Source organism: Seriola lalandi, unplaced genomic scaffold, assembly GCF_002814215.2.
Source record: "Seriola lalandi dorsalis isolate HSWRI2012SDOR001 ecotype SW California unplaced genomic scaffold, Sedor1 jcf7180002054470, whole genome shotgun sequence".
Taxonomy (NCBI): Eukaryota; Metazoa; Chordata; class Actinopteri; order Carangiformes; family Carangidae; genus Seriola; species Seriola lalandi.
This window is the reverse complement of record NW_019525023.1, coordinates 3,214,630-3,229,070: the sequence shown is the minus strand read 5'-3', so window position 1 is coordinate 3,229,070 and position 14,441 is coordinate 3,214,630. Positions and strand designations below refer to the sequence as shown.

Genomic DNA, 14,441 nt, shown 5'->3' with positions numbered 1-14,441 from the left:
TATTTATGGTGTAAGGTATCTTTCCTTAAGCATGTCAATTTTGTGCTACTTTTATAAATTCTTATTCGTTGCTTTAGATTAAACCACCAAACAGTATATAATATATTAAATCAGCCATTCCAACTAGCTATCCAATAATATAAAATCATATTATACTAAAATTATACAAAAATCTAAAAGGGAATATTCTGCATGCTGAGCACTTTTATTGTTGATACTTTATAACACTTTGCTAACAATACATCTTTGCAATGTGAACTTTTGAATGCAGGACTTCACTTGATATTTCTACAATGTGGTTTTGCTACTTTTATTTAATACTTGTTTCAACACTGCTTATAGGAAAGCAGAAACAAAACGACTGATTTATTAAAGCTCAATATTAAGAACACATTGTCTTTGCCATATTATTCAGTCATAGAGGCGTATCTCAAATACTTTATCAAGATAGTTTTATGAATAAATGTTGCACTTTTATTTACATATGAATCAACCAGTGGGGCATTGAAGTTGTGTTAGTTTCTCAAGGACAAATGTGTCATGTGCATATTTTAATCCTGCAGTAGCACAAATTAGTCACGTGCACCTTAATTTATAAAGTAATTCAACTGCTACAACTCTGAAACAGAGGCATTGAAGCCCCAACAGATAGAACACTAGGATGTAGGAGCTATAAGGGAGCACCTGAAGGCATCATCAGTCAACGTCAACGTCAGTGTTTTGCCCTCATTCCTTGCTCGCATATGTGAAATTCCTTTCACACAACAAAAGAATATTTTGCATAAACATTTTGCTGCTGTTATTATAGACTGATTTGTTAGTTAGTGGCCTGTTTATGAAGCTCATGATTGCGGTTGAGTGGGACTTGAATCGACTATCGGAATGCAAATTGTTACAAATATTTATTAGATTTTTATGAAGCATAAACTTATGTTAAGATGAATTTGTCATGATCTGCATGACTGGGGCCTGTCACTCATCGCACCAATGAGTGAAACGGCTTTCTGAATGTCAGGGAGTGTGCTGTGCAGAGGCAAAACGCAAGCTCAAGTTGGCACCAGTCGTGTGGCACGTACACAGTCTGCAGGAGTCCCTGGAGGAGGGGTTACTGGAGAGAAGCGAGTAATCAGATCAAGAAAGGTTGGATGAAACATACTTTAATAGCAACAAATGTTACAGGCCAATCTTGGATGGTAGTTTGGGGGATGACTGGTTGCTCAATATGGGTTTAAACTGGAAACAGAAAGTATTTTGGCTGCAAGAGCGGGCCTGTGTCACTCCCTACAGAATGAGTTAAACTCAGAAATATGCTTATAATCAGCAGATACAGCATCTGTAACAATGAACCATTCATGACACTGAATGCTCCATGAAAAAAAAAATCCCACAAGCTCAAAAATACAATTGGTTATGTTTCAAGAAAAGTTCAGATTCTTAAAATATGTAATATACAGTGGTTGGCTCGTGGTTTAAATAGTTTGTATCTGTGTTTATTTGAGTGATTTTAAGATTAAAATTACCATATGACTTTAGTAAATTGAGGGAAATGGTATAACAAAAACAAATGCCACGTTCCGTTGTTTAACTACATCCCCCAAGATGCAACGCGCTTCATTTCTTGCTACGCGTGTAAACAGCGCTGAAGCCCCGCTATGAATGAGGTCCACAGGAATGCCTGTTATTAAAAAAAGGTTTCACCTCTCATAGAAGGACATTTAGACCTTAGTCGGTGTTTTTATCATTACCCGGAGATGGTAACTTTTCTGAGAAAGTGAAGCTGTTTTGTCTTATGACCTGGATAGTCCCTGACAGATGTGAAGTACTCATCTGTGTTATATCTGCTTGGCAGCACGGGCGATAGAGGCTAAAACAGTTCAAATATAACACGAAGATAGCCTGAAATAGTTAGATTTATCAAAAGGATACACTGCAACACTGACAGCATGAATAAGCGAGAGGGTAAGTCCATCTTTGAGACTAAGTCAAACATTTTTCATACAAGGTGTAGTGCTGTTTGCTGTCATCAGCATGGGACAACTCACTAGCTTAGCAACGAACCAGTTAGCTAACAATAAACACGTTAAAACTAACATGCGCCGTGCTGCTATCTGTTGTGGTTGAACTATAGTGATTGTTTAAATAATATTAAAACTGCCAGCCTGCCCTATTCTTACTACCGCACTGTTTACCAAAGATCATACCCTAACTCATCTTTATTAATTTGTTAGTTACAGCAGTGGTGGTCGTTTGCCCCTCAACTTTCTACTGAGTCCAGGCTCATATCTTCATTGCTCGATGTGTCTGACCCCCGAAAACTGTTCATCTGACAAGCTGGAACCTGTGAATTTGTAGTATTTACTTGATATAAAAGTGACTAAAGCTTTCAATAGAATATAGCACCAGGCGCCAAGTAGTTTTCAAAGATTAGGTTTGACATTAACTGTAATTTGGATGCTACAACAGCCATCCAATGACATTATTTGCATTAGGACTAAGTTAGAACCCTAATACCCAAAATTGTTCCAGTTCAATAGTTTCAGCCTTAGTAACATATGTTAAAGGAGTTCACAAGTGATTTAGTATTGCTCTTCCATTAAGTTTGTGGATTTGCGAGAGACAGTCCAACAAGGTAGGAGGTATCCCAAGTTTTAGTTGCTAAAATGGGGTTTGCGGCCCACAAAAAATGCTTTACTCTATGTTAGTCCCCCACCCCTATCAAACAGTCAGAAGTCCAAGTCAAAATAACATAATAATAAACAAGTAAACTGATCTTCATGTGCAAAATTGGTGATGTGGCCCTTATTTGACAAGGTCAGTTTAGAAAGAATGATGGCAACTGGAGACACTTATTATTAAATGCAAACTGCAGCATTACCTTAGTTTTTCTGTCTTGTGTCAGGTGAAGGATGTCCACGGAAAAATGCTGATACAGGGCAGGATCGTGATGCAAGTACCAACCCATCTTCCCCTGTCATTGCTGCTTTCAAAGGTAACTGAATCCTCAGCATTTTGATCACATTTTTCAGCCACGTGGCTGCTGCATGTCATTAGCATTTTGAATATATCTGTATTCAAACTAAACTTTCATTCTGTCTAAAAGTTTTCCAGCAGGAGCTTGATACCAAACACGACAAATATGAGCGTCTTGTTAAGATCTCTCGAGATGTTACCATTGAAAGCAAGAGGACCATTTTTCTTTTGCATAGAGTAACAAGGTATGTACTGTTATGGAAAGACATGTTAATTTATGCAGTTTAGTTTGGAAAGGGTAATAGATTTCTTCCCTTTATTCAGATTCAGTGAGAGAATGCCACTCAGTTTGATGATTTAAATGTTAATACAGTAGACTTAAGTAACTGTGTGTATTTTGAGGAGCTAAAACAAAGCTGTTGCTTTTACCATAATTCCAGCTCATGTTGATGTAATCATCAGCATTTAAAATAACATTAAAATATTTATAGATCTTTCTAATTTAGGTCAATTTGCATCAGCCTTCACATATTTTTTTGGAATTTGTGTAATGGAAGGGGAGTTATAACATTTAATTAAAATGATCTGAATGATCAATGCTGTGATGAAAAAGTAAATTCATAGTTCCTGAACCAACTCCAAAAGTGTCATCAGAATATATCATCTATTCAAGTCTTTGTGCTTGTGTAGTCATTGCATTTCTAACTGTTATTCTGTGGGTTTTCTCTGGATTGAAGTGTACCAGATCCAGAGGACGTTCTGAATGAAGCAGATGTAAAACTGGATGGAGTCAGGCAGAAAATCGGTCAAATTGCTGAAGAGCTTAGGGGAGAGGACATCCATCAGTTTCACAGAGCCTTCACTCCAGGTGAGTTTTCATACAGCTGTTATGTTGTATTTATCACTACACAACATAAGAAAAATCAGGCCTTACCCGACTCTTGGTCCAGGCCTTGGTATCTATCGTCTAGACTACTGCAATGTCCTTCTGTCGGGCCTCCCTTTATACACAGTAAGACCCTTACGGATGGTCCAGAATGCGGCGGCCCATCTGGACTTTGATCAGCCTAAAAGGTCACGTGTCATGTGGCTACTAATTGACTTCCACTGGCTACCCATGTCCGCCCGGATCAAATTGAAGTCACTTATGCTTGCCTTCAAAGTAACTTCTTAGTCTGCACCCAACTACTTGAACACAATCATACTGGCTAATGCTTCTTCTAGGCCACGGCCAAGAAGAAGCCATGGCCACTGCCACTGCGTTCCTCCAAGGAATGTCATCTGACACGGCATCCGTGTACACAAGACAATCTCAGTCCAGACTGTTCTCATCTGTGGTTCCCTGGTGGTGGAACAAGTTGCCAGATGCTATCAGAGCAGGAGCATCCCTCTCTATGTTAAAGAATCTCTCATCTCTTCCAAGAGCACCTCCTCTCCTAACATCTCTAACACCCTAACATGCCTAACTAGCACTTACCATGCACTTTCTGTGCATTTCTTTACTTGATCTCCTTCCACTCATTGAATAGATTTAGTACTTACACGAAGGTCTCCTACTGCACTGAAGCTTTAGTACTGCCTCTCACTTGTAAGTCGCTTTGGATAAAAGCATTTGCCAAATGAGTAAATCTAAATACTGTTTAAAAAAGCAACTGACCACTAAATATTTCAGTTCATTGTGCTGGATACAAAAATCTTTAAAGTTAGGTTGTCAGGAAAATAATTGTACAAAGGTCATTTGTGAAAATAGACAATGGTAAGGCCTTGTTCATTGTTGGTTCATGAAAAGAGGAAATAAAGTTTTAGTAATTCTTAACTTTACATCTCAATAATTGTGTGGATGTATTTTAAAGATTATACTTAAAATATCAAAGGACTGGGGTAAGTGTTAAACAGGGAAATGCAAATGACAAACACTGTAGTAGAAAAAAAGAAGCAGACAGATCAACCACCTTTACTAAAGCAACACATTTCTCTGCTCAGACAAGTTCATAACACATATTAACATTTCCAGGCATACAAAGTGATGAAAGAGCTGTCAGCTGTTTTTCCACTTCAACTTTCACCTGTGAAGTTTGGTATTGCTGAGCTGTTTTCATTGATATGTAAAATAAATATTTATACTAAAAGACATTTGCGGCATAAGATGCAAGTAAACGTATTTTCCTCAGCCCCGAAATGGGCCGATGGGGCTGTTTTAATCATCCTGATTTATTACATTTAAGTCCTAAGATACCAGGTTGAAGTCTTGGTCCTTAGAAACATTCCAAACTGTATCACCTTAATCTGTGTGTGACTTAATTAAGTGTAATCAGTCAGCTGAATCATTTGGCATACCCTGCTGAATATCCCATTGACAACATTTGCATTTAACCTAACATTTAATTTTGTGATATTAGTTGAAACACACACCTCGTCATCCTGCTTGAATTAGCTCATGTCTTCCAAAGGATAAATTCACATTTTTTACACGTCTGTTTTGAAGCAGTGCTGACATGCCCATCTGCACGTTGAAAGTGTTATGGATTCTGTTTTTGTTCCTGAACAATGTGCTACACAATGAGCAAACTGGATTTTTTTTTTAATGCATTTTATTCCATGCTTTTATGAGGACGTATGCCATATATGGTTTGTCATTACTCAAACAAATATAAATATGTAATTAAACTGATAGATTTTAGGATTTACTATTTAAAAACTACCACTCAAGTAATTGTAATTCAGTATGTTTTTACAACCATGTACCGGTGTTCTTATTTCTTTAGATATAACAATACATTTCTGAATTGACAAATAAGCACCAGCACAGGACATGAGTTAAAAAGCTAATTACACGGGAGCTTTCAGGAGGAATTCTCTTTGCTGGGCTGCTATCACTTCAATCTCTACTTTTGTGCTTTCGATTTATTTGTAAAGTCACTGATAGTGTGAGAGCGTGACCCTGATGCAGGCCTGGATATGATAGACACACCCTCTGATAAAGTTGTTTTCCCACTAGCATCAATATCAGTTTTTGTTAGCGTAGCCAAAATGTCTGCACAGTTCGGAGAAAAACATCACTCGGAGCGAGGGTTAGCTGTTATCTAGCAGCTGGGGAAGTCATTTTTAGATTGTGGTCACTCAGGAATCACTGCTGCATCCTCCGCGACGTGACCAGTGGCAGTTCCCACCAATTAGACCTTTCATTTTTTTTTTTCCATTTTTATCGTCTTTATTAGATTGAGACTAGGCTCTCTGCATGGGCTCTCCAGATAATCTTGGCTGGACGAGAAGTCTCCAGGCATGTGTAATGGGTCTGCTTTTTTTTTATTTAAGGACCATTAAAGATATTATGGACTGAATCTGAACGTAATTACCACTGATAACAGGGCAGTGTGGTGCTTTGATAAGCTCTTAAGCTTGAACCGGCTTGCAGCTTTGAGACAGTGCAAACACAAGTATACTGGTGGGGCTTTTCGCAAGGTTCACCTGCAACTCAGTGAGCCGCTCTGTGGTCAAACGTTAAGCTCAATTAATCTTTAAATCATCTGTGGACATTCATGCATTTGTTTAAGACACTATATTCACTATTCTCAATACAGGAATCTGTGCCATATCATTTTGCAAAACGGAGTGTTTAAGCAGTTTTTAAGCTTAGCCCTCAACTTTTCCAACCACTGTGCCAGTAAAACCTTTGTATTTTCCAGCTGGTTTTCCCTGAGTCATTGTTTAGACATTATCTGCAGTAACTTTTTTTTTTTTTTTTTCTGGGCCTTGGTGACCAAAGGTAACTGCTGCTTCAGAGTAAATAACACGATCAGCTCCTGGCAGTAAACTCAGGAACTGAACTCCCCCTGCTTGCCTCAAAGCCTGTGTAACCTTTTCATGTCATATCCTGTCCGCCTCAGGCCGGGTTGTATTCTCTCTAAGTCAGCGTCACAGCTGTGGAGCCAATGCCAATGTTTAGATGTTTGTGGCAGCTTTTTTGTTCTTAAAGGTTATAAAAATCCTCCAATTAAAGGCTTGAGGCTTGAACATAAAATATACATGATCTACACTATTTACTGAATTTCTCAAGGATATGGTCCCTCTAGTAAGCAGCTCATTTAAAATCCCTAACTACATGGTATTAAATCTTTCTCTATCTTATATAATATATATATTCTATATGATCATGACTAAATGAGCAAAAACTGAATTTCAAGTTTTAAAAAAACACGCTTACACGTGATTTAGGGGAATTTTAACAGTCACAAACTGAGCTCACGTTCCCAGTGGCCTGACAGCAGTCACCAGACTTTGACTCACATATTGAGATATCCTAATTGGTGCACAGAAGTACGTGCAGTCTCTAATGGGCGCAATCATCCTATTCCTCAGGCATCATGACCAGCAGCATCACATCAAGCACGGGGAAAAATAAAAATAAACACAGAAGAATGTATGCTTATTATTATTATTATTATTATTATCCTACTTTTAAGGGCGTTAAAAAGCATTTGCACTGCTCCTTCAGTGATGTAGATGACAAATGAATGATTTAGTGCTGATCAGGAAGGAGCCTGACATAGGAGAGTGTAACAGTGTGACCGAGTGAACTTTTTCCAGCCTTAAGTTTCTTTAGTTGTACACAGAAGCGAATGTTACATACAGTACCTCGCTTTGTTTACCATGGCTACAAAACTTGGGAAAACTGACCAGACTCCAGGTGCAGTGCTGGTAGCTTGATAAACAGACTTCTTTCTTTGAGCTAAAAATAGCACTGGCATGCAGCGAACATAAAACAGAGTCAGTTGACAATCAGTTGGTAAGAATGTAAACACGTGTCTGGTCAGCGTTGAATTTCTTTTACAGAAATGTTTCACTTGCAATATCTGAAACTGAATGAGAAAATAAGCTTTTAAAGTCTAAAAGGTTGGTCGGAAGATAGAAAGGTTAGATAAATAATACGGAGGGGGACTGGCGGTTCAAATGGTCAACATGGCGTCAATGGCTTTGGTCCATGTGAAAAATGCTGGTGCGATTGGACTTAAATATCTAATAAGAGCAGTGAAAGTTATTCTGAGTGAAGTGGAGATGAAGCGGATCCTCCTCCCGGCTCTCTGCAGCACACTGTGGTTAGCTGCAGGGAGATAGGGAGTCCCTTTGAAGTTCAATTGCCGCTCCAAAAGTAAACTTCAGACACAAAGTCTTCCGTCCTGTGATTATTTGATTGTTGTTGACACAGGGCCAGAAAACAAATGAGGGGTCATCTCAACCCACCCCAAAAAATGGCTACTGTTGTTCAATCAAAAGACCATGACAGGAAACAGGTTTTATTTGAATCATTATCTACATCTGTGATCTATACTGTGCAGATACCATGTAGTGTTTATACACACTCTACGTGCTGCGCTCACTGGAAACATAGTTGGCCTTGTTTTTATAGATAGTAGTCGTTTTAGAGTAGTATAAATAAATTCAACAGCCATTGTCTTGTGGTGATCCATTTCAATGTGATTTCATGCATTAGGGATCCAGGAGTATGTGGAGGCCATCTCTTTCCTGCACTACATCCGTCATCGCAGCCTCATCAGCCTGGAGGAGATCAACGCCAGACTGGTGTTCATGAGAGCGGAGAAGGTAGGAGCTAAGGTACATTTAATGACAATGGTGGGGTTAAGCTGCATGCACTTTGTTTTGTCAACTCAGTTTAATTTTTTACTGTTTTTTTGTGGTTGATATGTTTCGTTTCCTAAAGTTTAACAAGATTTAAAGAAGTATGTCAACATTTTGGGAATGAAACTTTTTTTGCTTTCTTCCCCTGAGCATGATCGATGACACTCTCATGTCTCTACACTAGAAATTAAGCTACAGCGAGAAGGCGCTTAGCTTAGTTTAGCATGAAGCCTGGCTTTATCCAAAGGTAAAATCTGTAGCTTCATATTTAGTGCACAGACATGGGAGTGGTGTTGATCTTTTCATCTAATGAATATCCTTGTTTTCTTGATAAGAAACAAGGATATTCCCAAAACTGTCAAACTAGTTGTATATTCATTTTACATTATTTTCCTTTTTCCTTTCAAAGCAGTGGTGATGGCAGCGTTGGGTGGTGCTATGTACTGCATAAGCATTATGTGTCATTATGTGATTTTATCCACTCTGCCTGTTATTTTCAGAGATACTGGGTCCCTGCTGATGCAGACAGAATTGTGTGAACCTCAGTATTTTGTAGTAAAAGCATCATCTTGCTTGAGAAAACACCTAAATTGCTTATTTGTTGTTGTTCTCTCTAAAAGCACAGCTGCAAAATGTAACAGTCATATCTTGTAAATATTGTTGTCACCATCGGTCCTGTGCGTAAAGCCTGCTGGGATAAGAATTTATGTGCACAATCTGTGAAAAAAAGCTTTGAAAAAATGACTCCAAAGAGTGTTCATCATCTACATCTTTTGCTGACATTCACGTGTGATTTTTATATCCTGTCTCGTCATGTTTTCGTCTCAGGGCGCAGCTGAAGCCCTGCCGCTGGGAGCTCAGGTCCTGACCTTCCATGTGACGCCCTCAGACTATCTGCTCGGCGTGGCCGACCTGACCGGAGAGCTGATGCGGATGTGCATCAGCAGCGTGGGCAACGGCGACATTGACACGCCCTTCCAGCTGAGCCAGTTCCTTCGGCAGATCCATGACGGTTTCTCCTACATTGGAAACACGGGCCCCTACGAGGTGTCCAAGAAGCTGCACACACTGCGACAGAGCCTGGGCAAAGTGGAGGACGCTTGCTACACCCTGCGTGTGCGCGGCTCAGAGATCCCCAAACACATGTTGGCCGACGTGTTCTCCAGTAGAACCACACTCATCGACCCAGAGGAAGGAGTAGTTTAGTCCTCCACTGCTTCAACAACATTGTTTATGTTCTCTGCGGTGTCATTGTCTCCTTTAGTTTGGCTCCAGTTCTATTGTTTGTATGTATTTTTAATGGGATTTGTCAGATGTTTGATATGTTTCATGACATGCCTGCTAATTTTGATATTATTATTACAATAAAAACAATTGTTTTTGTGTTGCAATAGACAGTGGATTTTTTTTTTCTTTGATAAAAATCAGATGGCTTCAGTTGTTTTGCATGAATAAAAGTTCTGTGCCAAATATGCCATGATCTCCCAGTCTGTGAGCTGCTTTGATAATGTGTGTGTGTTTATTTTTATTTTTCTCTCTCCGCTCTCACGTGGCACGTGTGACAAATACACATATTGTACGTGCCTATTCTCTGGCGGGGCCCACTGGCACACGCACACACACACACACACACACACACACAAGCAACCCCTTGCCTTCTCATTCTACGCTCTTTAAACAATTCTCACCATGCTGCAATGACGTGAATTCAAAATTAGGTTTGGCTCATGCTGGGAAATATTCCTGGCAGAGAGCTGATATATTCCTGCTCCTTCCTCCTCACCTCATGGTGACAGTTATTACCATCCAGATGGATGTTGGAGGCAGTGAGAAACAGTCTTCCTGCATAATCCCTAGTCAGTAAGAGCAACTCTAATTCATGTTTGGGGAAACAAAATTTTATTGTCAGTTTTATGAGCCTGATCGTTCAAACCACAACAACACTGCCTCTGCTGGCTTTCCAGTTACTATCCTTGACGGCAGCTGTGGTGCTTCCTTGACTGAAAGTGCTCAGTGACAATCTGCCTGTGACTAATTCTGTGTTCTGTATAAATATAAAGTATTTGCTATGTTGTTGGTTCATAGCTTTTTATTTATCCACACATGGGATTCTGCATTGTTTCACTGCTCCTGATGTTCCACAGACTTCCATAGGATTTCAATGTTATGTAATTGTGCCATCTGGTGGCAAATATTAGTACTGACTTGTCCTCTATGAGAGGAAATGTACTGCTATAAATACACTGATCTGAAATTAATCAAACACAGTATAGTAAATTATCATTATACATGCTTTAAAAAAAAATTTATTTCAACTAATTTTCTGGATTGTTTCACATGAAATTAATTTTATTTGGTCAGTTTTTTAGGAGTTGGTGAGTTTCAATGAGAGAGTCTGAGAGAGAAAGACAACTGGTTTTTGCTTTTTGTTTTCTTAAAGATAGAAATGTAAATCACATGTCTTGTTGTGTGGGAGCAGAGAGCAACTGGTGCCTTTAACAGAGACTGTACATAAACAGTTTTTATTTAACAGCAAATAAATTCTCCTGAGCTAAATATCTGATTATATCGCAGCTGAGTTGAAAATACTGGAGACAGAGAACTGCAACATGAACACGTGGCCGTCAAAATATTACTGTTTAGTGAATGCAATGCATGCAAAACAAGATGCATTTCTGCTTTAAATAGATATTCACATCATTTGGTGTCCTGTGAAGGTCAACAATATGTAGATATCAGCAGGAATAATGTAGAGGAGGCAGTTAACCCTGCTGACCTGCACAAACTGAAAACAAACAAAAAAAACCCCACAAAAAAAACACTATAATCAATAAAAAATAACCTAACAAAAGGAATATATGGAACCAAACCCCAAACCTATATCTGTGTGAAGTCTGACATCTTCTGGTGAAAGTAGACACTCAATCCATTGTGCAGCTATGGATGAATTAAACGATAGATTGAGCGTAGAATCATGGTGGATGATTACATGGTGAAACCTACTGTTCTTGGTCTGAACCAGTATCTTAAAAGCACTGAAGCATGAACAAACCTTTTGACAATAAATGTTTAGACAATATCACAGCAGGAAAATTCATGTGTTTTCAAGTGATGACTTCACTTAAAAAAGAAAAGTATTTATGTATATTATATATTTATCTTTACATATATATAAATATCTGTCAATATGTCTTATGTGTTATTTTCTGATGCCATGCTCACATTTCTTACATAGACTGTTCATTGTCTGCCCCTTGTTTCTCTGTACAAGTACAAACATGTCATCACAAATCTGATTGAAAGTTTGAAAGATAAATGTGACAAAACTAAAAGGGAAGCTACAGCTGCAATGTCAAAGAGGTAATCCTAAAATCTGGTGCATCATCATTATCATCATCATTATGATGATGATCATCATTATCGTCATCATTGCCGTCATCATCATCACTGATTGTTGCCAAGTGTCATTCTGACATGCCATATGCACCAGGGAATGAAAACTGCACAGAAAAGATAGAGTCTATAGAATGGAGAACTAAAAATGAAGTAAAAATAATTGAAATTTCCATGAGCTGTGTTTTCTTTGGAGAAAAATAGACCAGTTACAACCTGGAAGTCTGCTGAAAGCCAGCAGTGTGAATTATGAAGCATGAGGAAACATGCTGCAGCCCTGAGTTGTTGTCCTGTGACCGGCAGTTAGCTGATCTGTTTGCTAAAGGACATTAAGAGCTTCTAATCTTTAATACTGTGCAGGTGATCTCACTCTGCTGTGCAAGTGAGGCAGTGGATTTTATCCCTTCTGCCACACAGCTCTTTCATTCTCCGTCATGTAGCCTGAGCAAGTAGGGTCTGCACTCACTGTGTCGACTGAACTGAGCTTTTCATCACTGAGTCTTGTCCATCAGTCTGCAGCTCAGCCAAGCTGAATGAATGGGCCATTTGGAAGGAGCATGAAAAGACTCAGTTCTATGTGGGGTCTCTTCTCATGCACCCCCTCACTGCTTAAACAAAGAGGACTATAAGGATGTGTTAGGAGGGTCTAACACTGCAAAGATGCCTTTAAACTACTTTCCTGCACACAAGGAGTAATTTGACCTACATATTTAATTAGTCTTAGTCTGCCAACATAGTGTCAACAGTGCCGGGACATATGTGTTGCTAGTGTTCAAATGAACTGTTTCATTTATATGGATATTTTATGAACGTAATGTTGAATTCATTAAAGCTCCAGAAATTATCTTTACACCTTTAAAGGTCCCATATTGTATATAGTGACATGTTCATGTCTTTTTTTTTTTTAACCATAAAGCAGGTCTAGGTTCTTTATTAATACTGTGAAAGTATCAAACGCCCAAGCCCCGCCCACCTGGACCCACCTCAACGTTGCAGCACTTGGTTTCTTTTGTGTGTTTACCTGAAATCTGCTAAATTTTTATTTGATCACTCAGAAAACAGCCAGCCAATCAGAAGAGAGGCTCAGAGCCTTCTGAGATGGGTTTTGGTTCTTAAAACCATAAATATATCTTCTTATGGATCAAAACTTCAAATAAAACCAATGTAAAGTGTAAAGTATGGGACCTTTAGTCATTTATCACTAAATTCAATTTTGCGTGTGCATTTGAGCTTTAAATCTCACTAAAATGCAACTTTATTGGTAGTTATTGGCTGTCGGACACCATGTTTGTTTTATTTTTCTTGATTTTTTTTCTCTCATAATTCCCATTTTCTCTTGCACCAACAGCGCTGAAATCACAATGGTCCTAAAATAAGGCGTGCATATGCAACAGCAGCAGTTTAATCCGGTGATGTGTCCTGCAGCTCTCTGAGACAGCCTGCTGTGGTTATGAGGCGGTCTGAAGGAGTCTGGAGTCAAATTCCTGAACACGTAGGAGCTGCTCACGTTGCTCCAACACGACGCACGACTCAGGGGCGCAGCGAATAACGGATTACTGATCAACTGATCGATGAGGCACAGATTTATCTCGGCTCTAACTTCAGTCATCACCCTGAACAACCGTATGTTTTTTTTCCGTGTTCAATATGTCAACAACAAAAATGACATGAAGACCATCTTTTCTCTCCGGACCGTCTGTTCGAGCGCAACTGAAGCCGCAGGTTTGCCACAGAGGAGAAATGTAAGAATGTGATGGACAAAGATCGATACTTGTTTCATTAGGAAATGTTTATGATGGACGCGGGAGCGCGCGTAAAAGCCGGTTTCACACGTTGTTCCTAAGCGGGTGGGGAAAAAAAATAACAGTCTGGAGTCACTTTTCCACAACGGAAATGAGATCAGTCCTATTGCCTGGCTCCATTTCTCCTAAAACATGGTCGGTGTAACTTCATGCAGAACCGGGATCTGATCTGACATCGTCTGACTTCTGGCTACAAACAGCATTTTATTCATGGGAAGATGTTTGCTGGACTGATGGGGCTGGATTGTCACAATAACTCTCTACTTCACCACTGCGAGGTCAAAGAAGGTAAAAAGAAAAATCTATATTTATATAATGCTTTTCAAACTATCTGCTGTTTCTTCACGTTAATCAAACAATGATCTGTAGATCTTACAAAATGCTGATCATGAAGGTGGTTTTAAATTTTCATCAGGAGCTGCACAGTTTAATTAGGTCAGAAAAACAAGGGCTAAGTCACTGATGATGAGAGTACACAGAGGGAAAATATATACAACAGCATCAGAGGAGGGTCCTTACATGACAGTGTGCAGTGGGTCTAAATACTGTAAAGAGTCCTCATCCAAAACAAGAGGTGCAAGTCAACATGCTGCTGAGCACTGGGATGCTCCCATGTCTGGGAAGGTTCCCTGCCTTTCA

At 39.2% G+C, this 14,441-nt stretch overlaps 2 protein-coding genes across 3 annotated transcripts in view; both read left to right on the top strand.

Moving 5' to 3' along the window:
* Positions 1 to 1,621: 1,621 nt before the first annotated feature.
* Positions 1,622 to 10,082, top strand: tsnax (translin-associated factor X). 2 transcript variants are annotated; one of them, XM_023411611.2, is made up of 6 exons: positions 1,622 to 1,959; positions 2,900 to 2,989; positions 3,101 to 3,215; positions 3,708 to 3,838; positions 8,462 to 8,583; positions 9,436 to 10,082. In XM_023411611.2, the coding sequence occupies exons 1-6, from the start codon at positions 1,944 to 1,946 to the stop codon at positions 9,811 to 9,813; spliced, it is 852 nt and encodes a 283-aa protein (XP_023267379.1). In that variant the 5' UTR covers positions 1,622 to 1,943; the 3' UTR covers positions 9,814 to 10,082. The 2 variants fall into 2 exon arrangements, with proteins under 2 accessions (XP_023267379.1, XP_023267380.1); XM_023411612.2 differs by having other exon boundaries at positions 1,623 to 1,959; positions 8,462 to 8,571.
* Positions 10,083 to 13,464: 3,382 nt separating this feature from the next.
* disc1 (DISC1 scaffold protein) overlaps positions 13,465 to 14,441 on the top strand; it is a 43,891-nt gene continuing 42,914 nt past the window's right edge. The window contains exon 1 of the mRNA XM_023411726.2: positions 13,465 to 14,090. Within this exon, the coding sequence (XP_023267494.1) occupies positions 14,021 to 14,090 (70 nt within the window). The 5' untranslated portion in view covers positions 13,465 to 14,020. The remainder of the gene's footprint in view (positions 14,091 to 14,441) is intronic.

Excerpts from the sequence above, each read along its gene's own strand:
- tsnax (XM_023411611.2), top strand. Across the intron at positions 2,990-3,100 it reads TGTCATTGCTGCTTTCAAAG|TTTTCCAGCAGGAGCTTGAT; the intron begins GTAACTGAATCC and ends TCTGTCTAAAAG. Across the intron at positions 3,216-3,707 it reads CTTTTGCATAGAGTAACAAG|TGTACCAGATCCAGAGGACG; the intron begins GTATGTACTGTT and ends TCTGGATTGAAG.